At 37.3% G+C, this 25,652-nt stretch overlaps 1 protein-coding gene and 4 non-coding genes across 5 annotated transcripts; 4 read left to right on the top strand and 1 right to left on the bottom strand.

Moving 5' to 3' along the window:
* Positions 1 to 2,000: 2,000 nt before the first annotated feature.
* On the bottom strand, positions 2,001 to 25,374 carry LOC123691022 (protein KIAA0100). Its single transcript, XM_045635199.1, has 38 exons — positions 25,213 to 25,374; positions 24,535 to 24,661; positions 24,026 to 24,322; positions 23,538 to 23,792; positions 22,760 to 22,918; positions 22,305 to 22,394; positions 21,848 to 22,009; positions 21,542 to 21,689; positions 21,042 to 21,260; positions 20,281 to 20,768; positions 19,791 to 20,097; positions 19,332 to 19,676; positions 18,885 to 19,074; positions 18,501 to 18,669; positions 18,085 to 18,207; positions 17,680 to 17,918; positions 17,140 to 17,312; positions 16,475 to 16,639; positions 15,937 to 16,137; positions 15,555 to 15,748; positions 14,881 to 14,996; positions 14,632 to 14,779; positions 14,182 to 14,409; positions 12,345 to 12,581; positions 12,062 to 12,175; positions 11,497 to 11,692; positions 10,807 to 10,995; positions 10,311 to 10,471; positions 9,515 to 9,679; positions 9,055 to 9,207; positions 8,325 to 8,441; positions 7,089 to 7,309; positions 6,737 to 6,836; positions 5,896 to 6,037; positions 5,007 to 5,194; positions 3,516 to 3,712; positions 2,969 to 3,080; positions 2,001 to 2,708 (listed from the first exon to the last, which is right to left on the bottom strand). Exons 1-38 carry the CDS (start codon positions 25,269 to 25,271, stop codon positions 2,646 to 2,648), a joined length of 6,957 nt encoding a protein of 2,318 aa, XP_045491155.1. The 5' UTR covers positions 25,272 to 25,374; the 3' UTR covers positions 2,001 to 2,645.
* On the top strand, positions 5,619 to 5,690 carry Trnad-guc. Its single transcript has one exon. It is a non-coding gene; the product is annotated as a tRNA-Asp (tRNA).
* Trnad-guc lies at positions 6,448 to 6,519 on the top strand. Its single transcript has one exon. It is a non-coding gene; the product is annotated as a tRNA-Asp (tRNA).
* On the top strand, positions 8,057 to 8,128 carry Trnad-guc. The gene has a single exon. It is a non-coding gene; the product is annotated as a tRNA-Asp (tRNA).
* Positions 8,686 to 8,757, top strand: Trnad-guc. The gene has a single exon. It is a non-coding gene; the product is annotated as a tRNA-Asp (tRNA).
* Positions 25,375 to 25,652: the final 278 nt, after the last annotated feature.

Below are 25,652 nucleotides of genomic sequence, written 5' to 3'. Positions count from 1 at the left end.
AGTCCGGGTCTTACATGTAATCTTTTTATGTAGAGAAAATATTTTTTTTTATTTTTTATGTTCTTATTTTTTTCATGCAACCTGATCAAAAATTACAATAAATTTTATCTTTTTAAGTAATCATTATTAAGAAATAATACCTTGTCTGATTTTTTTATTATTATTTGCAATGACTGTAATTTTACTATAATTGGTTCTCAGAAAAAAATTCTGAAAAATTACTATTTGGAGTAAATACGTCATCTGTATATATATGACAAAACATCATGACACGAATTGTCTATAGAAAATCCCCTACATCATACCTACACCTACATAATATTTTATTTATAAATATATTACTAAGAATTTTATTTCATTCGATGTGTAATATCAATTGTTCATATTTAGGTAAATACACTTAATTCAAAATGTCTTTTATTACATGTTTCTCATGAAAACTTATCTTTTGAAAAAACCTTTATCAACGTTTCATAGTATATTTCATATTTTATACTATGTTTATATTGTTGACACCATTTAATTAAGTTAGAGCTAGCGCGCAAGAGCAACTTTTGTCTCCGCAACTATTTTGTCTCTCCCATCAACTCGTACATTTGGCTAGTAAGTGCGCGCACGTAGCGACGCAACTCCCCATAGAGTTGGTGGGAGAGACAAAATAGTTGCGGAGACACAAGTTGCTCTTGCGCGCTAGCTCTAATTTACTTCATCTAATAATTACCTTTCCTACAAATATAATCACTCGCTTATATCGACTCTACTCGATTTCATATATGTATAATTAGCCTGGTAGCTCTATAATATGATTCTTTACAAATTAATTCCATTAAAAAAAGCGGAATTTTTTCAAATTTCAACAGTAACTACAATTAGGTTTTGTTTGTTTATTATCAATATTGGTTTATGTTTTATCGAATATGTAACTTAGGTTTAGCGAGACATTTATTTTGAAAGATTTTTTTTTAACTTCAAACCAAAAGTTATTCAGTGTGTTTTTTTTTGAAGAAAACGAAATAAGTAGTGATGCAACGAATACGAATACGAATATTCGTATTCGCCGAATAGTAGACATTTACCGAATATTCGTATTCGGCGAATATACAAATATTTAAAAACGAATATTTTTGTACGCAACTCTATTTACTACAGATTTAAAAATCGCGCGTAAAAATATGACGTGTGCAGAGGCCCTTAACCGCAACGACCGTTTTCCAAGTCTGAAAAATATTTTTCACTGAAGCCATGTACAGTCGCTTCGGAAAGACTTTTTTCAACGGCTGGAAACATCCAGACTGAAAAATAAAATCGTCTAAAACCAGAAAATCTACGTATTTTATGTTTTTTAAATAAAATTAGCCTATTGTAAATTTTCATTACTAGAAGAGTAAACATTTATTAAATAAATAAGTCTTTTATTACCAAGGTGAGATATTCGTATTCGTATTCGTATTCGCCGAATATTAGGTTTGATATTCGTATTCGTATTCGTATTCGTAAAAGTAGTATTCGTTGCATCACTAGAAATAAGCCAATTATTTAGCACATGTATTTTTTTATTTTATTTAAACAATATACACTTTATATATCTTATTAATCATATTTCATTCATCTCTTGAGGATTATTAGTAAGACAATGATCGACTTTGTTCATTTCACAGATAATTTTAATATTATCCTAGATCCACATAGTAATGCTATATGATTTTTGGGCCAAACTAATTATATGTTAAATATATATTAATTAGCAAAATTAAATTGATAATTAAGATTGTGCGTTAGTAATTAACAGGACAGAGTAATAAACAGTTATTTTAATATTAAACGCAATTAGATAATCATTATAATATTAGGAATGAGCATGATTGTGTGTTTGTTTACTTACATATTTTTAAACGTTGAGTAATAACGAAAAAATAATTTTAATTTATTAATTTATCATTGGGAATATTAAAAATTTAGCATTATACATGTTATTTATGTATTATTTTAAAGATAAATAAAAAAATGAATATAATGTATTCTAACTGGGGGATAGAAAATCGATATACACAAATAAATTATATATTTTTTGGGTTTATTATTGATTAAACTCCAAAATAATTTAATATTAGTCTGTATAAGCAGAAACTATCCTTATTTTAAGCAGTGTTTATCATACACATTTACTTTAAACATTAAGGAACATTCACAAATTTTCAACACTTTATCTTGCTTTATATCTATGTAACAAACCCCAAAACTACTTATCCAATTCCCCTTCCCCTTCCTCTTATCGAAGAAACATTTTCCACCCACCATTCCTTATCCAAGAAACATTTTGCATATGGTATAGAAAGATGGCAACCCATAATTTTGGAGTGTCATTTATAAATATTAAATAGCAATGATACACATAATTAAAAAGGTGTAGATAGATTACCAACACAACATTCGCTCTGCCAAAATAGTACATTAATGCACACACGATTTAACGTCAAAGTGAGATGGCATGATTCACCTATTGTGATCAAAAAACAGACAACTGAAGCAAAATGTGCCTAAGCAAAACCTATCTACACCTTTTTACTTATAATTTATAAATAGTATATAAATTAAAAGTGACACGACTCTTACGGCAATGAGTCATGTCACTTTTTGTTCTTATGCTATGATTTGGAAAATTTGAATACGCTGGGCGTGCTCTTCTTTTGGGGCTTGTTCTCTGCCACCTGCAAGAAAAGGGTCAATTTAACTACATCATCCAAACGCAAATTATAAATGCGTAAAAAACTCGTGCCGTCTCTTCTTCACGCCAAAACCACTAAATCGATTTGACGAAAATTTCTACAAGGATAGTTTCATACCTTAGAAAGTACATAGGATGGGTTGTATCCCACAATAGCACGGTGGTAGTAACTATGCGATTGCGTTTTACTATGCGAGCAAAGTCACGGGATAAGATCTAGTTAAAAAGAAAAGAACCACTCACAGTGCGGTCGCCAAGCAGAAGGCGAGCCTTATCTTCTTCAAGCGGCTCGAGCGCGGCCGGCGCTCGCCTGTGCAGTTGTAGCTTCTGTCTGATCGCTTGGGACACCAAAACCCTATACACAAAACATTTTTAAATTATAACTAAACAAAAACATAGTCATCAGAAATTACTTGTACCAAGAAAACTGTCAAAGGTTAGCGAGAAGACTTACTATTGCCACTTGATAAAAAGAAGTAAAAGACAAATAAAAGACAGGTAGCCTACAAGTCAATTCGAGCCCCACGTCAACCATGCTAAAGTCCACTATCCTTCTCTTCGTTGCAAATATTTAAAAAGAAAAAAAGAAAAATAAATAACAAGCAAAGGGCAGTTGGACTACCTGATGTTAAGTAGTCACCACCGCATAAAAAATCAGTCTGCACAATCTGTAAAACACTTGAATGGTTCCTATAAAAAGCACCTAAGAGAACATTTCACAAAGCAAAACACAATTAGGACACCTTTATTAGACCATTTCGCAACGTTTGAGTAATATCAGAGGTCTCACCGCCTGGTATCGTTCTTGGTGGCCAGCAGCAGATCCAGCCAGGTCCAGGTCACGTTGTGGTACTCGAGCGTGGGCAGCACGAGCGGCAGGTCGCGCACGTCCTCCAGGTTCTTCTCCTTGCTGCCCTTGTACGAGACACGCACAGGCACTTCCGGGATCTTTATGTATATGAACAACTTGTTCTTTTCCGCTCGCTCCTGAGTACGACAGTAAAAAAGCAATGTGATATTCATTATTTGATACGCATAGAAAACAAGACAGAAGAACAGGAGGAGGAAATATATGATAATATCATGTTAAATGGGCGGCCTTATCGCTTAAAAACGATCTCTGTCTTGAAGGCAAAATAGTTGTTTGACTGAAGGGAAATGGTCTTTTTATCATTTAAAAGCAGCACCTAACTATAGTTCAGTTTAAAGGTTTACTGAACACACTAATTATTACTGACACTTGATTTAACAATTGTTTGACTATTTAACCGATACGAAATGATCATTGGTCATCAGCCTCTGTAATGCTTTATCCATCAAACTGGCCATGTTTGCAAGTAAATCAATTGTCAATACTTATGTATTGAATCTAAATATAACAAAAGAAGGTAGGCGTTAATGATATCTGTTTGTTTGTATATAACATAGCAAGCAAAGAAGCAAGTGGGCCACCTGATGTGGTCACTACCGGCCAATGGCCATAAACACTCGATCAGTGCGTGGGTGGTGTCACAGGTGCTGGCGTTTCTTCTTATATTGTTATTTACTAGGTTTTTGTATAATTTCGTATTGTTGTGTTTATTCTTATCTATTGATAACTGTTTCTTGCCTACACAGTAATAATTGGGAACTTTAGAGAAAGAAAAGTTACACTTCTGGTAAATAAGTTATATTCGGAACATAATGGTAATACGGGAATTTTTGAAATGTAAGAGATAACTAGTCACTCAATTTTCTCCTCGATTGTAATCATGCAATAAAAGAAGTTCCCTTATCCCTAATATTTGCAAAAATATGTTTAGATATTAAAAATACGTTAGTGTAATGCGGATTTCCCCACATAATGTTAATAAAAACAAAACCCCGATTGTTTTCTATAATAACACACATACACAAGGACAGATGTGGTAGTATTGACATTGGCCCATATAATGCATTTATTTTCAAGTATTATCTGAATTCTGAGTATTTATTTATAGTCACATTCAAATGAATATTCCTTCTGTATGTGGTAAAGGGCTTTACACATAAAATGACGTCATTACAAAAATGCATATAACGTCATATAATATTTCTAATAGTTTATTGGTAAAGTAGTTATCTCACGCTTGTACAGAGTACATACATTATACATATTTAAATATTAAAAATCAATAAAAAAAATTGCGATAATATCATTTTTTTTTGCAAAACCGATCATAATTTACAGATTACGAAAGTATTCCAATTTATTAGCATGAAATTATAAAGGAGCAATGTTTTTCAACACAAGATACCTTACCTTCATTTTCTCGACGTCATCTTTATCCCTCTTATCCCTCTTCACGTAGAAGTTAGAGTTGGAGTCCTTGTTCTTCTTGCGTTTCTTTGCCGCGTTTTTGTCTTCATCGTCACCTTCATCCATCGCTTCAGGGTCTCGCTCCGGGAAACAGAACTTTAGCATCGTGTTGAAGAATTTCTTTGTCATGCCTGTGGGGTGTAATATAAGATGGAATGTTTTTTTTTTTAATAGTGACCTACTTTTACTAAGCGCGAAAGTTTGTAAAGATGTATGTATGTCTGGTACTTTTCCATGTGAATACCGCTGAACAGACTTTGATGATAATAATGGTAGCGATGTCGCTTTTGTACCAGAATAAAACATCAGCTATTAAACATTTTCTCGCCTCTTCGAACGGGGGTGAAACTGCTCGACGCAGCTAGTAAAAGCTTTCAATGCAATAAAATGTAATTTATCGCCTACTTGGAAAAGCAACAAAATTATTTTAATATGTATTTAAAAAAAGTTCCAAAGCTGGCTTCCGATGAATTCGTTTTTCTGTACATGGAATTATCATACATACTTTAGTTAGTAGAGGAACAAATAATACATAATTTCGCACAAGCTCTCAAGTCTTCGGTAGTATAGTGGTCAGTATCCCCGCCTGTCACGCGGGAGACCGGGGTTCGATTCCCCGCCGGAGAGAACTCTTTTTTTATTTTTTTCTTTTCTTTTCCACCACATCTTTTAAGTATTTTTTTGTCATTTTACATATAATTTTCAATAAAATAGCAATATTTTTTTTGTTATCCTAAAATTGCATTTATTTCATGAAACTAATACCATTTTAAAGAATGTTAAGCGTATTTTTTTTTTCAGTTAAAGTTTAGTCAAGTATTAAAAAACTCACCAATCCGTATAGGCACAATGTTCACTTCAAAATGCTCTTTCACCGAGATACCCCCCACGGGAGGTCGGTCGCGGCAGAACACGCGCAACGCCGCGCGGCGAGCTAGCGGCGCTCGGCCGGACGCCGCTTGCGGGACTAGCACCTATTTGGAATTAAATTAATAATGTAACATATGACACATTTTCAATTAAGAGTACACAACCGACTGTAAGATGTATTTTTTAATAAATAATTATGCATACAATTTTAAACTGTAGTTGTACATTATTATCTATAATATAAAAATTAATCCCAAAATGTGTTGGTAAGCGCATAACTTTAGAAAAGCTGAACCGATTTCTTTAATTCTTTTTTTTATTATATTCCTTGAAGTACGAGGATGGTTCTTATGTAGAGAAAACGTGAATATGTACCACGGGCGAAGCCGCGGCGGACCGCTAGTTTATAATAAAAAAATACGAACTGAATTATGCGTTCAGTGAAGTTAATTTTTTTTGCCTTGCATGTTGCAATCGCGAGATATTTTGTGATAATTTCGCACTAGCTTGCAAGTCTTCGGTAGTATAGTGGTCAGTATCCCCGCCTGTCACGCGGGAGACCGGGGTTCGATTCCCCGCCGGAGAGATCTCTTTTTTATTTTTTTTCTTTTCTTCAAACACTTATTTTTAAACATTTTCTTTAAAAATGTAAATAAGAGACACAGCAAAAAATATATAAAGACCTTTTTTCTTATACCACAGTTCAGTTTTTTTTTCCTTCCTACAAAAGTTCACAGTACACATACGGATAAAACATTTGACAAAAACGGGTATATTTATTAAAAATAATTAATATTTTTTACCTCCGGAAAAGGTTCATTAGGCAATAGATTGGTGACGCGCACATAGCCCAGCTCCAACTGATGCTCTACTGAGTCGTCTGAACGAGATGTTTTCGTGTATCTATAGACAACAGAAAACATTTTTTCATCAATTTTATTAATGACTAGAATTTTTAAAATCGGTCCAGTAGTTTATGAGCCTATTCATAATACAATCAAACAAACAAACAAACAAAGTTTTCCGCTTTATAATATTAGTGTAGAAGAAATATACTAAACGTGAATGGAAATAAGAAATAACAGATTCTGCATATTGAAGTTTCTCTTCTTTTTAATAATACTAATACTGCACAGGTATATGGGTCCAACTCACAAGAAGTTAGTCAACAAAAGATCCGCGATGCCCAACTGGCCGTCCGCATCAGTGAGCCTCCAGCGGGCCGACTTGAAGCATATCTCGTTGTATCGATGCGGGGGCGCGTGCGGAGCCCGAGGGGCGGGGGCCCGGGCTGCGCTGCCGGCCTCGCGCCACGCACGCACCATTGCGTCTAGTTCCTCGCCGAGAGACCAAGCGGACTCTTTGCATTCGTTCACCTGGATAATTGAATCTTATTATAATAAAATACGAAAGTGTGTTCGAGTAATCTATACTAATATCATAAAGAGGAAAGGTTTGTAATTATGTATGTATGGTTTTCACGCATAAACTACTGGACCGATTTTGATAAAATTTGGCACAGACATCTTTAGAGTTCAGACCCTGAGAAAGAACATAGGCTACCTTTTATTGCGAAATATGTACCAAGGGCGAAGCCGGGGCGGGCCGCTAGTTATACGGTATTATAGTATAATACGAAAGTGTGTTAGAGTAATGTGAAAGTTCATTTCTGGGCAGATACAAACCATATTAAAAAAATTAAAAATCTTGCCTACGGAGCATCTGATGTAATTGTATCCTTTTTTATGTTTTACGCAATAAAGAGATAACAATAATGATATTTAAAAGAAAATTATGTATAAAAATAAAAACCTCTACAAAAAAAATTAACTTTGTTACTTGAATAAGCGCCATCTATCGAATTCGTTAGACACTGTTATATCGCGTTTTTCACAATTCATTATAGCGCCATCTAACGGCATTAACAAGAACTGCATCAAAACGATAAATGCAAAATTTCATCCATCAGTGCTAGTCTAGCTTTTCTTTTATCACACTTTGTATCAACGCTAATATTATAATAGAAATGTTTAAACTATATCAGATAGGAATAATTTCGAATACAAATTAAAATGATGAAGTCATAACAGTATATTAGCCGTAATTTCGACAAAACATTCATATCTTCGGTAGTATAGTGGTAAGTATCCCCGCCTGTCACGCGGGAGACCGGGGTTCGATTCCCCGCCGGAGAGAACACTTTTTGTATTTTTTTTTATTCTGTTTAAATACAGAACTTAACGCAATGAACCTATTCTACCATAAAAATACCATCAACAATGAAATATCCTTTTTTCTTTTATTTTTAGTTCACCTTTATATTCAATTAATAAAAATTTAAAAATAAAGAATACATACACTGATGTTATAAATTCAAAAATAATATATTACCTGATCATCCAAACTCTTCAACTCGGCTAGGGCCACGGGATCGTTCCCGGTTATAGACCTGTTCTTGAGATAGTACTCCTTCTCCAGGCGACGCAGTCTTGCTAGCGTCTCTCTAACCTAAAACAAATTAATAAATAAATTGGGGTAAAATTCATGAAAGCATACACAGTTTTTCTCAAGATTTTTTTTTATATACAAGAAAAAATATTTTTCAATTAAATATTATAAATAATTTGGAGCAAACAATAAACGAAAAAAAAAACGATCACTGAAAAATCTACAAGTTACCGAAAAAATGTAAACTAAACGTTTACTTCGTCTCGTATCGTTTTTGTTGGATAATTTCACAATTGCATTCACATCTTCGGTAGTATAGTGGTAAGTATCCCCGCCTGTCACGCGGGAGACCGGGGTTCGATTCCCCGCCGGAGAGATCTCTTTTTGATTTTTTTTTTCATTTCGACAAAATCGCGATAAGATTCTTAAAAATAGATAATACCCAAAATCGGAGGAATTTAATTCAATTTTTTTTTTAGAGTAGTTCGAGAGTGTAATATTATGAATAAACAGTAAACAGCGCGATTTCAGCGCGTTGGAGCGGGGAATCGTGAACTTTATTTCAAAATCCCAATTTCTAATTCCGAACATCGTAATATTCCGAATTTCGAATTTCAAATTCCAAATTTCGAATTTCGCACACCTGAATACCAAATTTCAAATGACGAAATACCTGTGTCTGCAACTTGTGTATGAGGTGTCTTGGGTCGGTGTCGCGGTGCAGCTGCAGCTGGAAGCGCATGCGCGCGCGCCGCTCGAGCGCGCGCCGCCGCTCCGGCTCCACGTGCAGCACCACGTTGTTCACCACGTCCAGTAGCATCGCGTACTGGAATAGATGGATTTATGGTGTTAAATTTTTCTCCGCTTTGATTTGAAAACAAATATCTACCCAAGCGAAGCCAGGGCGAGCAAATAGTATTAAATTTAATGAATAATATAAAAAAAATTCTCAAATGAAAAAATAGTATCCCTGGACTATTTTTTTTTATTTGCAAAAATATTTTTTTTTTTTACAATTTCCACCCAATTTAGCTATTCTACCTACAGCACATCACACACATCACAACATCCAACTTATAATTTCTAAATCTACACAAAAAACCGATCACCCTATACATCACATCACATCACACCTGCAGCGAATTAGTGCAGACATCCAGATCGTGGTGCATCAGCGTGAACGAGTCGTAGGGCTCCGGGGCGGAGGCCCAGCCCGCGCCCGCGCCGCCGCCCGCCTCGCTCTCCTCCTGCGACACGTAGTAGAACTCGCACGCGCACCGCGACACTATGCGTTGGAGCTGCGGGGGATACAGGTTGTTTTAGTAAACAGATACAAAGATGTGTATAGAAACACATTTATTCATAGACAACTTTTAAAGTAACTAACAACATAATAAACGACAAAAACAGAAAAACAAATCAACTTATATTATAATATGTTTTAGTATGACACATGTTGTGTTGCGCGAAGTGATGTTTGTTGTGTTGCAGTGGGATGCATGTTGTGCTGTAGAGTTTTATGCATATTGTGTCGTAGAGTGTGTTGTATGTTATGTCGTCGAGTGTGTCGTATGTTGTATCGTAGAGTGTGTTGTATGTTGTGTCGTAGAGCGTGTTGTATGTTGTGTCGTAGAGCGTGTTGTATGTTGTGTCGTAGAGTGTGTTGTATGAAGAGTTTGATGCATGTTGTGTCGTAGAGTTTGATGCATGTTGTGTCGTAGAGTGCGATGCATGTTGTGTTGTAGAGTGCGATGCATGTTGTGTCGTAGAGTGTTATGCATGATGAGATTTATATCGAAGATTGTTATGTATGTTATATCGTACAGAGTGTTGTATGATGTGTCGAAGATTGCACGATGTGTTTCTGTATACGATGCATGTTATGTCACAAGGTAAATGAGATGTAACAGGAAGTGTTTGTTCACAAACCTGCGCCAGGCCGGTATCCGCGCTAGGTCCGACAGTCCGTCCAATCACACCACCAGCGGAGTGCCCGCTGCCCACTAGGCGGGGCACATCTGGTAGCGTGCTGATAGCTGCGCCCGACCATCGCTCCTCGATCTCTTCCACTGATACCCACTGGATGTTCTCTGTGGTAATATGTTTAGTATAAGTGGGTGGTCGATAGTTGGACACTTATTGAGGGGCAGAAAATTGTTTTTATATTATTTTCATAAATTGTATGAATAATACGTGAAACACATAAGCTCTTTGATATTTAGTTTTGTAGCACTCAAAAAATCAGCTAATGTTGTTTTTTATGTTTACTCAAATAAATACGAGTAAGTCTTAAGATCGATTAAGTCAAACACGTAAGATTTAAAATGAGATGAAGTCCTAGGTAAACTGCCGCCTATTTGTCAGTGACGTGTTTAAGTCGCTCTCCTAGGTGAACTGCGGCCTATTTGTCAGTGAGATGAGCTACCGTCGAGCTGGTCCCGGTCGGCCGCGCTGACGGTCGCGTAGTACTGCATGGCGGAGAGCGCGCCGCTCCAGGCGGTGGCGGCGGGCGCGCGCCGCACGCGCTGCCGCACCTCCGCACGCGCCGCGCACAGGATCACGTAGCCGCGCGTCTCGCACCCCTTCAGCACCACTTGCGAGTTCACCAGCTCGACTGGAACACAAGTTTTTAGTAAACATTTTTTAGTAAAATTTTTCTTTCAATTTCATTTTTTTATTAGGTGAATGTTAGAGATGAATAAATAAAAGTGTACCTGATTTGAAACCGAATAAAAGAGAAAAAATTGGTTGCCTGTAAAGTCGGTATACGGGCGAAAGTTTTACGTGACAACGACTTTTTATGTCTGTCTCTCTCGCTCTTAGGCGGGCTAACCATGCCCGCGTGCCTCTTTCGGTGACTCATCGTAACGTTACCGAGCGTTACACTTTTTCATAAGTGACTCCCAGCCGCAACCTAATTTAAGACGTTGTCACGTCAATAAAAAGTTTTTTTTTAGCAAAAAAAGTTCACTTCTGACATGTGTATTTTGTACGCACGCACTTTTTTTCTTCGAATAGAATAAGCTAATAAATATCTAAATACTGATAAAAACTGAGACATAAAAACCATTAAAAATTTCAATAGCCTACAAAAAGTAACACCGTATAGACTCACTCAAGCACGCCGTGTGCGCGTTCTCATCATCGAGCACGTGCCTGAGGTGCGGCGGGTGCGCGGGCGGCGCGTCGCCCTCCGCGCCGGCCAGCTCGTCGCTGAACACGACGGGCGCCTCGCCGCCCGCCTCGCCCGCCTCCGCCACCAGCGCGGCCAGCATGCCCTCCGCGCACGCGCCGCCGCTCGCCCCGCCACCCTGCGGGCAAATACCGTATACAATAATAATATGTATTTCGTGTTGATGTTGAGGATATTCACACGAACACTGATCAAAATGTTGTTATTTTGAACAATTATTTAACTCGTCAATAAAATAAAAAAATATACTAGATAAAGCTATCACTGCAACGCAAGAACACTGGAGACAATATTAGTAATTTATATTTTTTGGATAGTTAGTGAAATAGGTACAAGCTATCTGCGCGGTTGCGACGCATTCGAACCATTCTTTCTTTAAAAAAATCATCAAATCCTGTCCTGCCGTAGTGAAGACGTTAAATTAAGAAATATTTATTTATTTATTTATACAAATAAAGATACAGCTACATAAAAAAATTGTGATTACTTGTGAAGAAGCGGGTGGCGGTGACACTACATCTGTGTCTCGTTGCTGTTTGGGAGAAGTCGCCGGCTTCTCTTCTTCTTTTAAGGCTTTTGTTGATAAGTTTTTCTTAAGTTGCTGTAATGAAATAAAGCTATCAGTATATAAATAAATAACCTTGCTTTAATTTAATATTAAATTCTTCCTATTCCGTGTTTTTCCCGTAAGATTTCACATATTAACAGGTTATTAAATTTTTCTTTTGACATCGTCAGGAAAAAGTATTCTTCATCAACAACACACCCACCTGCGTTTTAATATACGTATCAATGAGCGCGAACGCCAGATCCCTGTTCAACTTGGTCCAAGCCCCCCTCAGGTCGTGCACAGCTAGACGGTGCGCAGGCGCAGGGCTCGCTGCCGGGCCCGAGCCCCCCGTCACCCCCGCAACCCCCGCCCCGCTGGCTTCCCGCCCGTAGGACACGCGGCGTACGGATAGGCAATAGCATTTTTCCATTGCGGGGGGACAGAGGAGGGATGGATTCTGCGGATAATGTTGTTTATACGTCATCATATTTTTATAATAAGTTGCGTATCGTGAAATTTGAGGGTAGAATAGGCTATTTGACAAGGTTTTGATAACTGTCTCAAATTATTAAGATACGTTTATAGAACACACAAAACACATGTTTCTTAATTTTTTGTAGTTATTCATTGAGAAAATGGAAAATAAAAACATGATATTCAAATATGCCGCCAAAACACAATTTTGAAGAATATGGCGGCTCGCGACCTGGTGACGTCACAGAGGCGTAAACATCAACTTGCTCCTAGTACTTATTGTTCGTATTTGTTTTAATTATAGTATAATTAAGTTAATCTGTTTAAAAACCAGAAAATGAGTTCTTATTGGTGTGTAGTTCCTGGATGCAGAAATACAACTATTAAAACCCCTGACAAACTAGGTATTTATATGTGCTCCAAAAGATATAAAAATGCGTAGAAAGTGGTTGCAGTTAGCTTGCAGAAATCCAAGTGATATTAGATATATCAATTAAAACAGTTACATTTTTTTGTGAAGACCACTTCGATGTAAGTATGGTGTTGAATACCTAGTAGGCAGTTTATTTTATTTGCAATACATAGTATAAATCGTCTCATTACTTAGGTACCTGCTTGAGGTAAGATAATGATAATATATATTATATAAATTGATGATGACGTGTTTGTATTGATATTGAAAATAATCAATACAAACACGTCAATCCTATAAACTGGATGGCTGAAATGAAAAACAAAGGAACCTAAAAAATGTATACTTCATAATTATTGTGCTATTGTCATTCATGTTTGTAGGTACATTTGACTAAAAAGGTAATGAATGACGATTGAAATATTAACTTACGTAGCTGTTTTCACATTTTTCAATTATTGAGGAGCGTAAAAATCTGGGTTGTTTTTAAAGAACATGCCAACCATTATAGCGTCCACTTTAGGTAGATTTCGACTGCCTGCTTTTTCGAAATTAGGTTCCATGACAAACAAAATTAACACATAAAGAACAAAACTGATTACAGACACCTTGAATCACAAGAAATAAGTTATACAAGAAACAAAACCAAAAGCGAAATTCAGCAACTACGTGAATAAACGTTGGGATCATTTGTTATTTACGCCGCTGTGACGTCATAGCAGATGCAGCCAATCATGGATGTTTTCGGTCACGTGGTAACTTTAAAAAATATGATGTTTTTTCTCGACGATTTATAAATAAATAAATAATTATTTATATCATTTATTAATTTAAATCGCTTCAAAAACCTTATATATATATGGATTACACAAAAAAGTAATTTATTTTTTGTACTGTCAAATAGCCTATTGATTTTTATTTTTGGTAGTGAGATTTAGATCTAACACTTACACCGTATATCAAGTTTATTGTTTCCATAGCGGTATTGTCGTTGTAATGTTGAATCTATCGTAAAGAATACTTCAAGATTTAATATGGAAAATAACATAAATATTATGGCAAGTTATATAACTTCTGAATTATCTGTACAATGTACAATTTCGCAATTATAAATATCATAACAAGTAGACGGAATAACAATGTTTAAAAAACATAATGTATCAATAACTACCTCCTCCCCATCTTTCTCCTCATGCGGCTGTTGCGCGGGCGTTTTGAGCCATATCTCCACGTCGTTAAGGTCGCAATTCATATACAACGTCGCCCACACTGCGCGTGCACGACGTATCAACGCATCTGACCCGGGCACAAGGGACAGGCGGTGACGGGAGCCGCATGTCACACGCACGCCCAGCATCTCTATACCGCGCTGCATGGAGGAGGACGACCAGTAGAACACCTGAAAATTATATTGTTTACATTAATTTTCACATTAAAAAAAATTGATTGGTTTTTTTGTCAATATAAAGTAGAGATACTTCAACTGATTTCATCCTATGAAACAAAAAAAATATTCGGAAAATTCGTGCTTTTTTTATAAAAGACCACCGTTTCGACGGACGCATGTGTACATAACTTCAAATTCAAACTACAAATAAGAAAAAAATCGACGTAAATTTACCTGCAGGTTGTGTAATGTAAGCGAGACAGCAACATTCCTATAATGCCTTGACAGTTGAGGCTTTCGCGGTTTTAAGTTGTTGAACATGCGTCCGCGTCGTGTGGGCCGCGTTGTGCCCGATAATATTAGTTTCAAACTTTCGAACCATCTAAAATAAAGAAATATAAATGTTCAACTACCTTCATTCTCTTAAACTTAGATAATCGAATTCATGAACATGGAATAATTTTAATGTAATAAATAATTTACCTGAGAGTACTGCCATATAACAGTAAAACAGGGCCATCTCCTTCAATAGGTTTGGTATCCATACTCAAATGCAGATCGACACCTTGCGAGCGAAACGCTCTGTACGAATCGTGCTCCTGCAACGGATACCATACTTTTGTTTTTTTTTTCGTTTTATAAAATATTGTTTTAAATTTGTAATATTCAATACATAATATCATCGTTCCTAAAATAAGTACGGCAATTTTTTAAAGCATATGGTGTGTTGTTAGTGTGGTTATTTCGTGTGCGTTACGTTTTGTCATTCTGTTGTGTCGTTTTGTGTTGTGTCGTTTTGTGTTGTGTCGTGTTTTGTTGTGTCGTGTCGTGTTGTGTTGTGACGTGTTGTGTCGTGGCGTGTTATGTTGTGTCGTTTGGTGTTGTGTCGTGTTGTGTTGTGACGTGTTGTGTTGCGTCGTGTTGTGTTGTGTTGTGTTGTGCCGTGTCGTGTTGTGTTGTGATCTGTTGTGTTGTGTTTTGATGGATTGTGACGTGTTGTGTTGTGTCGTGTTGCGTTATTTCGTGTTGTTTTGTGCAATATCATCTTATGTTATGTTGTGCTCTATTGTGTATTTTTATGTCGTGTTATGTTGTGTCGAGTGTCATGTTGTGTCGTCTTATATCGTGTCGTCTAGTGTCCTGTATCGTGTCGTAACCTGATTGCTGGAGTACTCCGGCAGTCGCGTGGGCGCACAGGGCGCGACTGCGTGGTGGTCGCGCGGGTCGGCCACAGCCTGCCAGCCCAGCTTGATGCTGAGCCGCAGCGCGGGCACGCGCAGCACGCGGCAGTCGTCGTACTTGCTGGCCGTGCGGACAAACACTTTCAGCTCGCCGAGAAAGCCTAGCTTACCTGCAATGATGTAAAAAGCGATAACAAAAAAGAAGACTCATTAAAAGATTGAAGAAAGAACGAAATAAAAGACTTTAACACACACACACACTAACAATAAGATTATTACAAACATCAAAATATAAAATAATTTTAGTTTCATATTCATTATAAAAAAATATCATAAAAAAAAATTGATAAAACCTTACCATTGGTCCAGTCCAACACCAAATCGGTCCAAGTCACCTCCATCTCCTCAGTCGTATTGTAGGGGTCCAATGAAACGTGCAGCAGACACGTGAATTTAGCGCAATTAAGCGTGAGTCGGCCGTGGAACAGTAATCGAACCTTGTCCCACCAAGTCAGGGGAGCCGATGGGTCCAGTGATGGGCGTGATACTTGGTCAAACGCTGCAAAGATTTATGGAGCATTTTTATAAAAATAAATAAAACAATAATTGAACAACAGGAAAAAAGTTTTATTTTAGTTGCAAATAAAGTGCATAAAATTTATAAGGCGCTTATTAAAGGGACAGAAAGGGATAGCTTGCTAATTACGACATTCTGAATTTTCCTTTAACACAACCTGAGAAAATTTACTTATCCTGTAATCAAAAAATCATTTTAAACAAGCATAAAATGAACCCAAAATAACAAAATTCACCACAACAAATTCTTGAACAAAAATACCCAAACAGACTGCGTATCAACTAAGTATCGAGAATTTTTCCACTCAACGCCGACTCACCCAAATTACAATGCGCGATGACCGGCTCCCAGCAGGGTCCAAACGCGTAGCTGTACTCCGTCATCTCACAGCACAGGTCGTAGTACCACTTGAGCGGCATCATGCTGCGCTCTAGCTCGAACTTGCCCCATGGCTCACCCTGGTCTATAACCACCGTGCGGACCGCTGAAAAGGTAGTTTTAAATGTAGAAATCAAGTAGTTATATAAAAAAAATAGAGATCAGTATATTTACATTAAAATTATAGCGCTGAATTTGTTTGACTGATCGTTTGAAGACGATAATTGCAGGAATTGTTGGTGGGAATTGAAAAATTAGTTTTGTTAGGACCTATAGGATGCATAAAAAAATCAACTTGTTATGCATCAACAAAAAAAAAAAAAATTCCACGCTTTACCTACGTTTCTGTCTATCAGTGTGGCTAGTGTGAGTTTTCATCGAGTACGAAACGTTACTATCGCGTCTGCGTCACAGCGAAATTTGTATGGGGAATCAAAGCTTCCCCGTACGTCCGCAAGGGGCGCTGTTCGATTTCCCATACTAATTCGGCTGTGACGCAGACGCGATAGTAACGTTTCGTACTCGATCAAACTCACACTAGGGGTACTGGTTTTGAATGAAAATAAATTTTTCTTAAAAAAAAAAAGATTTTGTATCTTATCATACCTCTGGGTGGAGCCTGTTCTTCCGCAGCAAGCATAGTGCCCCATAGCCTCATCTCGCTCATGCTAAGTAGCGGCTGCGGAAAATCGCGCAGGCGCAGTTGCCACGACGCCACTGAGACGTTTATCATGCGGCACCATAATGTTGTGAATTCTATGCCTTCTTCTGGCCATGGACTGGGAATAAAATAAATTTGTGAAATTTGTGAAAACTGGACGTTACATTTTTTTAAATACTTCTTAAAATGTTATTAATTATTTAAACACAAAAAAATCTACACATAATTTTGTTTCAAACATACAATATCGGTTTTGATCGTATATTTGTACACAAAACGTGTCAGAGCTGTCTTGGATTTGACGAAGTTGGTCACGTGCGCACAAGACCGCCCTCTGTACATATGATAACTTGTATCATTCTTATTTTGTAATCTTGTATTTTTGTGTGCAATAAAGAATTTTTTCATTGATTCATTAATTCCTCGCGGTTCGCCTGTGCATGCCGCAAGGGGGTTATCCACTGGTGCAGGGGGCAGGGGCCCACCTGTCGCAGTCGATATCGCGCAGGCGGCGCGCGGCGTTGGGCGCGCCGTGCAGCGCGGGGTCGGCCAGCGCCAGCAGCGCGAGGCGCGCGAGGCAGCAGGCCACGAGGCGGCGGCGCGGCGGCGGCGCGGCGCGGCACCGCTGCACGTAGATCTGCGCGTCCTTCTGCCGCAGCGCCGCGTACAGCTCCTCCACCTTGCCCGCCGGCAGGAACAGGTGCGGCTTGCACAGCTCTTGCACCTGACGCACAATTCAAACATTCACCACCAAATTTTCTAATATTTTACAGTAAAAACACAGCTGAAAACACCATAGAAAAAGTAAGAAAAGATTTTAAACTCCTACTAACAAAATATAAAAAAATTAAAATTCAAAACAGGTAAATTAAGTGGATATTTCGCCTTACCTTAGCATCTAGCATAGTTCGCCGCTTTTGACTCTCCTTGTACTCATCTTCGAGAAGTTCATAATTGTCTCGCAGTTTAACTTCAAACGGATCATCGCTCATTTCAATCAAAATCTCTTCGATCTGAAAGGAAAAACAAGTCATTAACGAAAAAAAATGTGTGCGTGTACTAGTGTTCTCACGTAAGAAATGAAACTTCTTTATGACCTTATTTTTCAAAAAAAAAATTACTATATGCAACTTTACAGAAATACGTCGAATCACGCGTGGTAGAAAAAGATGGCGCGTAACGGAAAAATGTCACGCATAACGAAAAAATGTTACACAACATTTTTTTCCAACCCCGATAAAGTAGTTTCACTTCAAAAAATAATTTTATTACTACCAAAAAAATTCAGCTATAGGTATAAGTTGACCTTTATGTGCAGATCGCTAGGCAAAGGGCTATCCTGGGTGAAGGGCTTCTTCTTAATCCCGTGCACGTGCTTGATCCACTTGAACAGCGATACAAAGTCGCCCTGCACCGCCTCCGCGAACCGATGCTTGTACGGGAAGATCACGCGGATCGAGTCTATGTTCACTGCCCTATAAAATGTGTTAGAAAATTTAGAATTATTGGGTATAAAACAAAAATTACCTTTTTAAAGTCTCAAAAAAATTTCAACACATTTTTTTTACTAAACATAATTCGAATATTAGAACTTTGACTTCAATAATAAATTCTGCCCTGTTTGGATCACAAAAAAACACAAATTGAAAGGTGAATAATGGCCAATAAAATTTCCAGTTATTTGACTTACCAAACTTTATTCCACATAAGTTTGAATCCCTCATTAGCTTTCCTCTCAATTCTGATATCCGGGTCATCAGACACTCGCTCCATAGAGTATCCCTCTACAGTGATGATCTCATCTCCATTCAATATCATCTTCAGTTGACTCCAAACTATCGACAGACCTATCTCGTGGTCGTATGCTATTGTCATGTCATCTAAAATGGTGAATTATAATTTTATATGTAAAAATATTTAAGATTAAATAAAAGTTTAAAATATGTCAAAGTTATTGTGGGCAAATCTAGTGAGTCTTTTTTTCTTTTTACGAATATCGCCTAAATATATGGCAAAATGGAGCTTTATTGTTAAGTAAATACAGGAAAAAGTCATGCTGCCAGTATTGTTACCCGTAAAAAAAAACTCATAATTTAAAATAAGAATCTTCTACCAGAATTCAAAAATCAAAACTTACCAGTAGAAAACACCATACTATTTTCTTTCGATAGTGCAAGTCCCAAATTAGTTTCAGTCTTAAAGGAAACTCGCCAATCTGTCGCCTTCTCTTTCTTCGTTGAAGATGCTGTACGGTCTACTTCTCTTCTTTCTTTCAAATCTCGTGTAAAGCCTCTAAATGCTCTTATAAATGTCAATATCTTAAGATACAAGTTAGGACTCCATTCGAATTCAACGTTTTCCAAAAATTGGAAGTCTAACAAAACGGAATTTCTTTCTTTCGATGAAATACGCTCAATTCTTGCTAATTTCACGTAGAAAAAAGATGAGAGTATTTCATCAGATCTATGACAGGGTACATTTCCTGTAACAAGGGTTTTAAAATTTTTGATTCACTTCACTTTATTCCAAACAATTTTTATGCTGTATACAAGCACATCACGAAGTAAATATTTAACTATTTAACGCCTTTCCTTACCTTGGTATGGAACAATTTCGACCATTTTCATCCCGGATATAACAGCACCTGATTTACTTTTAGATTTCTCCAACGTAATAGCATCTATCCTGGTCATGAGGCAAATGTTATCGCTAACTATAAGAAACAGATTAATGTGCGACAGAGCCACGTTCACGGACACATTGTGAGTGGTCTCTGTGGTGTCTACAGTAGGAACTTTCTTAGCGGGGCCTTTAAACTGATTGATATTATCTATGAGAGATAGAACTGTCTCTGCAAGAGCCGGACTCCATTCTAAACGGAGACAGTCCATCATTGCCTCTATCTGAAAATAAAACAAATAATTGTTTTTATAAACATTTTGCAAAACAAAAATAATAGACAATTATCTCTTCTCTTTAAAAACAAAATTAAACTCATTTCCCACTAAAAAGCCAATGGACATTTACACTACTAAAAATCCTACCTTAGCTAATAGCTACTACCTTACTTTTGGTGTATAACCCACCTTAGAGTGCGCCGGCGCATGCGCCCCCCACTTGACAAGAGCCACCGCGAGCAGCGCTCCGCCCCACGTGTGCGCGCGCCTCGCGCCCGCCTCGCCCCGCGCCGCGCTCGCCTCGCCCCGCGCCGCGCCCGCCTCGCCCCGCGCCGCGCCCGCCTCGCCCCGCGCCGCGCCCGCCTCGCCCCGCGCCGCGCTCGCCTCGCCCCGCGCCGCGCCCGCCTCGCCCCGCGCCGCGCCCGCCTCGCCCCGCGCCGCGCTCGCCTCGCCCCGCGCCGCGCCCGCCTCGCCCCGCGCCGCGCCCGCCTCGCCCCGCGCCGCGCCCGCCTCGCCCCGCGCCGCGCCCGCCTCGCCCCGCGCCGCGCCCGCCTCGCCCCGCGCCGCGCTCGCCTCGCTCCGCCCCGCGCCGCGCAGGCCCCGCCCCGTGCCCGCCCACCCGCCGTCTATCAGCAGTTCCGCACTCCATTGACGACCAGTTGACTTGTATGTCTCCTCTGGTGTGATATAAAAGAGAAAAATATAAGAATCTATAAAAAATCATATTTCTAGTGTACATATTGAATGAATTTATCAGAACGTTTTGTCAGTTTTAGCACTTTAAAAAAAGTTTGTGTGCCGAGCACACGTGTCAGAAGTGAAGCTTTTTTTGGAAAAATTTAAAGATACCAAATCTTTACTCAATGACGTGACGGCATTTCGAATCTCGATATCAACGCCCCTTAAGAAAATGATGTTGAAAAATCTACCTATTCACTCGCTCAACTCACCAGTAGTATCCAGCAGCTGATCGAACTTGACCTTCAGCCCGCTGCAGCCCACGGTAAACCCCTCCCCCGCGGGCCCCGTGAGGACCGGCTCCCCGCGGGTCCCGGACCCCGGGGCCCCGCGCACCCGGCTAGTGCGTATGAGCACAGCACGCAGTTCCGCGCAACCTTGTAGTGCACAACTACGTGACATGCGCGACCACCACGCTTCCGCATCCCAAGCTAAAATAATGCAAACATTTATATTTACTAGTAAAATTAAAAAAAAAAGACTAAAGAAAGATGTTCTTTCCATGTCACGCAACAGATAGAATAGAGAAAATCTACTTAACAATAATTTCATAATCTCTAAACAATCATTTCAATTCGTTAACCAATTTTACTTGGTTTACGAAATTATATAATTTAAAGCATAAAAAATAATACTTACATTTCTTGAATTTATATTTTTTTGGTTTTTATGGCATTCAAATGATTTCTATTCTTTATAAATTTATACTTACATTTCTGCTTAGGTTCGGGAATTTGCATGGATCGTGAGCTCTTGATCCTTTGTAGTATTGTGGAATACCACATAAATACGTTTCTGTGTTCGTATGTCACGTTTAGCGTGCTGATTATGAGGTATAGGTTTAGAACACCTTTTTCCAACTGAAAAAGTATCAAGAATATTTTCTTTTCTTACAAACTAAGATACAAAAATTTTATTTTCAAGTACCAAGTATCTTAATATTGTGCGAAAAATTTTTGTAATAGAAAAATTACACCATATAACACATCCAAGCAAAAATCAACCTTATCCCCCATACCTTAGCGTCCAATTTCAATTTATTCAGATAGAGCAGCGTGTCATCTCTCGCGGTGACTTGGAAGCCGTCCATTTGATACGCCACATATACTTGCGGTAGACTGAGTACTTCTGCACCGATCGCACTCACTACTACTGATGCTGCACTGAATCTCGAGTTCACCTGGAGAAAATGCAATGATATTAACTCGCATTTTACTTATATTAACATAATATATAGAAAACACAGTTATCAGATGCTTAAAGTGTGTTTCCTAGTGACTGGAAAAAAATGTGTACAAAAATTATATATTGTTTTGTTTTTTATTAAGAAGAGCCCTTTTTCTACAAAAACAATGTCATAGAAACGAAATAAAATCCTTCATCAAGCCATTTTATTGGTTAAATTAAAAAAATCTCGATAGCATTCATTTCTTCATCTAATAACATACAATTTTATTATTATTCGAATTCCTTACTTGTAAACTCTGTAGCGACACTTCAAAACGCGTGTTGGTGATATTATAGACGCACGCAACTGACGCGGGTCCAATTTTCAAACTAAATATCTGTAAATAATTTAAGAAATTATTAAGGTTTATCATATGAACTGCCATGCAAAAATGATAGTAACAAACATTTTGTACTTAGATAGATAGAGTCTCATTCTGGCAGAGTACATAATTGATCAGATACTTTTATTTAAGAAACAACCGTAACATTTGCTTGCGATTTAATACAGTTGGTTACGGATTACATTTTTTCGACAAATTACAATGTCAAGGGAAGCTATCGCGCGAGGTTGTATTCTCACAGTGTTTCATTTTTAAACACTGTACAATTTCATTTTAGACACTGAGTTGACTAATTTGAAAACTAAATTATACATCAAAATATAAAGTATCAAGTAGGTAGAAACTATCTAATTGGTTACCTTTGGTATAACAGGAGAGAGTCTAGGTATGAGAGAGACGAGGTGATCTTCACTAGACACTGGTGTTGTCGCAGGTTTCCTTCTCTTGTTCTTTTGTAGAAATATATACAAATCATCTTGCAGCACCACTGATGGGTTACTTACTACTGTGTGGATTTTCTGAAAAAAAAAATAATTTAAGATGAAGTTGTTACTATATAATAATTTATTGTTACTATGGATAATGCATTTACATCAAACGAACATAGAGCTAGAGCATTATTTCGTGATCTTTTAATATGAACGAAAACTCGTATTCAGTGTTGTTCAGTATTAGAACACAAAAAACCACGATAGAATCTTCTATGCCTGTTTACACTTAAAAAAATTTTACATGGTTAGGTTAGAACGAGCATTCGCTTGTTTGATGTAAATGTACTGTAACATACAACACAATTTGCTATTGCTCATTATTACAAAAAATATTATTTTAACATAAAATAAATACAATTTCGCCTATCTTGTTGTTGGTAGGAATGAAGGGCAATTTAAGATAATATATAGTTTCATATAATATAAATGATTTAACAATAATTATTTTGAGACGTGATTACATTTGGTTGGTTGGATAGCGACTGACCACTGTATACCATATTAAGATTCGCAGATCGGTTCGAATTCTAATATGGACGGTCGATTTTGCAGACACAAATTACTAAATGTTATATTGGTAGGCACACAATCAAATATCTCATATACAAATTACCTATTATACTATAAACTGAATTAAATAAATCACCTCAACATTCAAAGGCCCATCAGCCTTCACAGTTCCTTCGACCAGCACACAACACGCGGCATCCACTAGAGTGCTACCACCGGCCATAACCTTAGCCTCCGCCTCTACAACATTAGCGGAGAACACCAGAGCTCTCGCTGGACCCCCCGCAGCACCATCAGCATGGACTTCTGAAGCTTTCGCATAGACATACCAGCCGTTGTCTGTCGCACTGTGTAACGTTATCGATGCATTGAATATGTGCACACCCATGAACTGGAAAATAAGATAAATTAGTAATAAACTTCTGAAATCAATAATAAGATAATATATTTGATCTGCAGATCTTTATTTAAATTACCATTACAGATGTGTAAGAAAAAATTGCATGAAAGAAATACGCTTTTAATTAATTTCTTATTTCTTAGATCCTGCGATGAAATAAACTTAAATAGTTTAATTGAACACTAATTTTTAATTGAATAAAGCATTTTTAACTTAATAGGTACCTGAGCAAACATAATCAAACTTGGTGGCAGTTTCTTATCCCTAAAATCCAGCATTTTATGTTGTTTCAAGCTACATAGTTCCTTCTCTAGAGCCTGAATATTGCTGCTATCATCTACCATTGCTTCTTTAGAACTTGAGTTCTGTTTCGACAGCAGTGGCTTAAGGATTGTCTCAACGACAGCATTTCTTTTCTCTTCTGCATTGTTTGTCACCTTGAGGGACTTTATCACAACTGACACCAGCTTATTTATTTCTGAATTGAAGCAGCTGCTTCGAAAGGATACTTCATCTATGTGCTGAAATATTATTTGGTTAATATTATTAAAGAAGAAATTTTAGGTTTATGGGAAATATTGATTATTGCAGCTGTACTAATGAAAAGAAATAGAAAAACTGTTTATGAAGATATTATTAAATATCATCTAATTTATAACTAAAATAAACAAAAAACATCAATAGTGGCCAAAAGGTCTCCCCAACAGCAAAGCATATATTACTTCACACTTACAATAGAATAGCCATCTTTCGATAGACTGACATCCCGTAATATGAGTTTCAGGACAGCTATCCTCCCAATTTTCAATTTGATGTGGTATTTTCTTTTGAATAGCCATGATAATAATGTAGGCAATAACCTGTAGGATGTATTTTACAATAAATTTTTAGTTCTAATATGATGGCTGTGTTGGAAAAGGTGTTAGCCCCTCATACAGGACATGAAAGTACTTTTTTTAAGTAAATTATCATTCACTATTATGATTTATGGTTATAAATTAAATCAAGATAGGGTAAAACCATAATATTTACAAAAGATAATTTATAAAAAAATAACATCCAAGAATGTATCTTGATATTCCAATAAGATTTCAAATTTAATTTGTACCATTAGCTGTTACTAAGCAAAGTATTTTGCTTGTCATCAGATAATTTCCGCTGGAATGGAAAGCAAACATCCGCTGACACAGAAAAAATTAATTGCAAAGTATACAAGACAAACAATGCACCACAGAAATTTTCATTAAAATAAAAAAAAGATGAATCATCACCGTACTATACCTATTTATAAGAAAGATTTAGTAGCATTTATTTACAGTTATCTTAAATCTTGATTTTACGGGCAATTAACCGAAAAGTTTTAAAGAATTTACATCGGACAAAAAACAAACAAACCGAAACCAAAACTCACCACGATACACAAGAGTAAATAAGAATAAATGTGAGGAACAGTACAAGAATAGGATTCATTGTAATGTTTTATGGCATTTCTATTATTGATTTATTTCTTCTGATAGTAAATACATTTATTTTTCAATATATTTTCGGATCAAATTCACAACTACTTGCTCGCTCAAATCAGCTCAAATGTAAATTGAGAAACGTCAATGGACAGACGTCATTTATTTTTATGTCATTCATGACAGATGGTTTTCCGTTCAGTAATTTTAAAATAATATAGGTATATGAAAAAGAAAGGTCTTTCAGATAAAACATAGAATTACTGTACTAAAATCAAACGGTAAAACCGACAAGCAAGTATTTCTATACTAATGTAATGTTCTCGGACATCACTGCAAAGTGTTATGAAAATTCGTTCAAACCCGTCCGTGTATTCTGAGCATAAAATTA

Source organism: Colias croceus, chromosome 4, assembly GCF_905220415.1.
Source record: "Colias croceus chromosome 4, ilColCroc2.1".
Taxonomy (NCBI): domain Eukaryota; kingdom Metazoa; phylum Arthropoda; class Insecta; order Lepidoptera; family Pieridae; genus Colias; species Colias croceus.
This window is presented reverse-complemented; position numbering and strand designations above follow the sequence as displayed.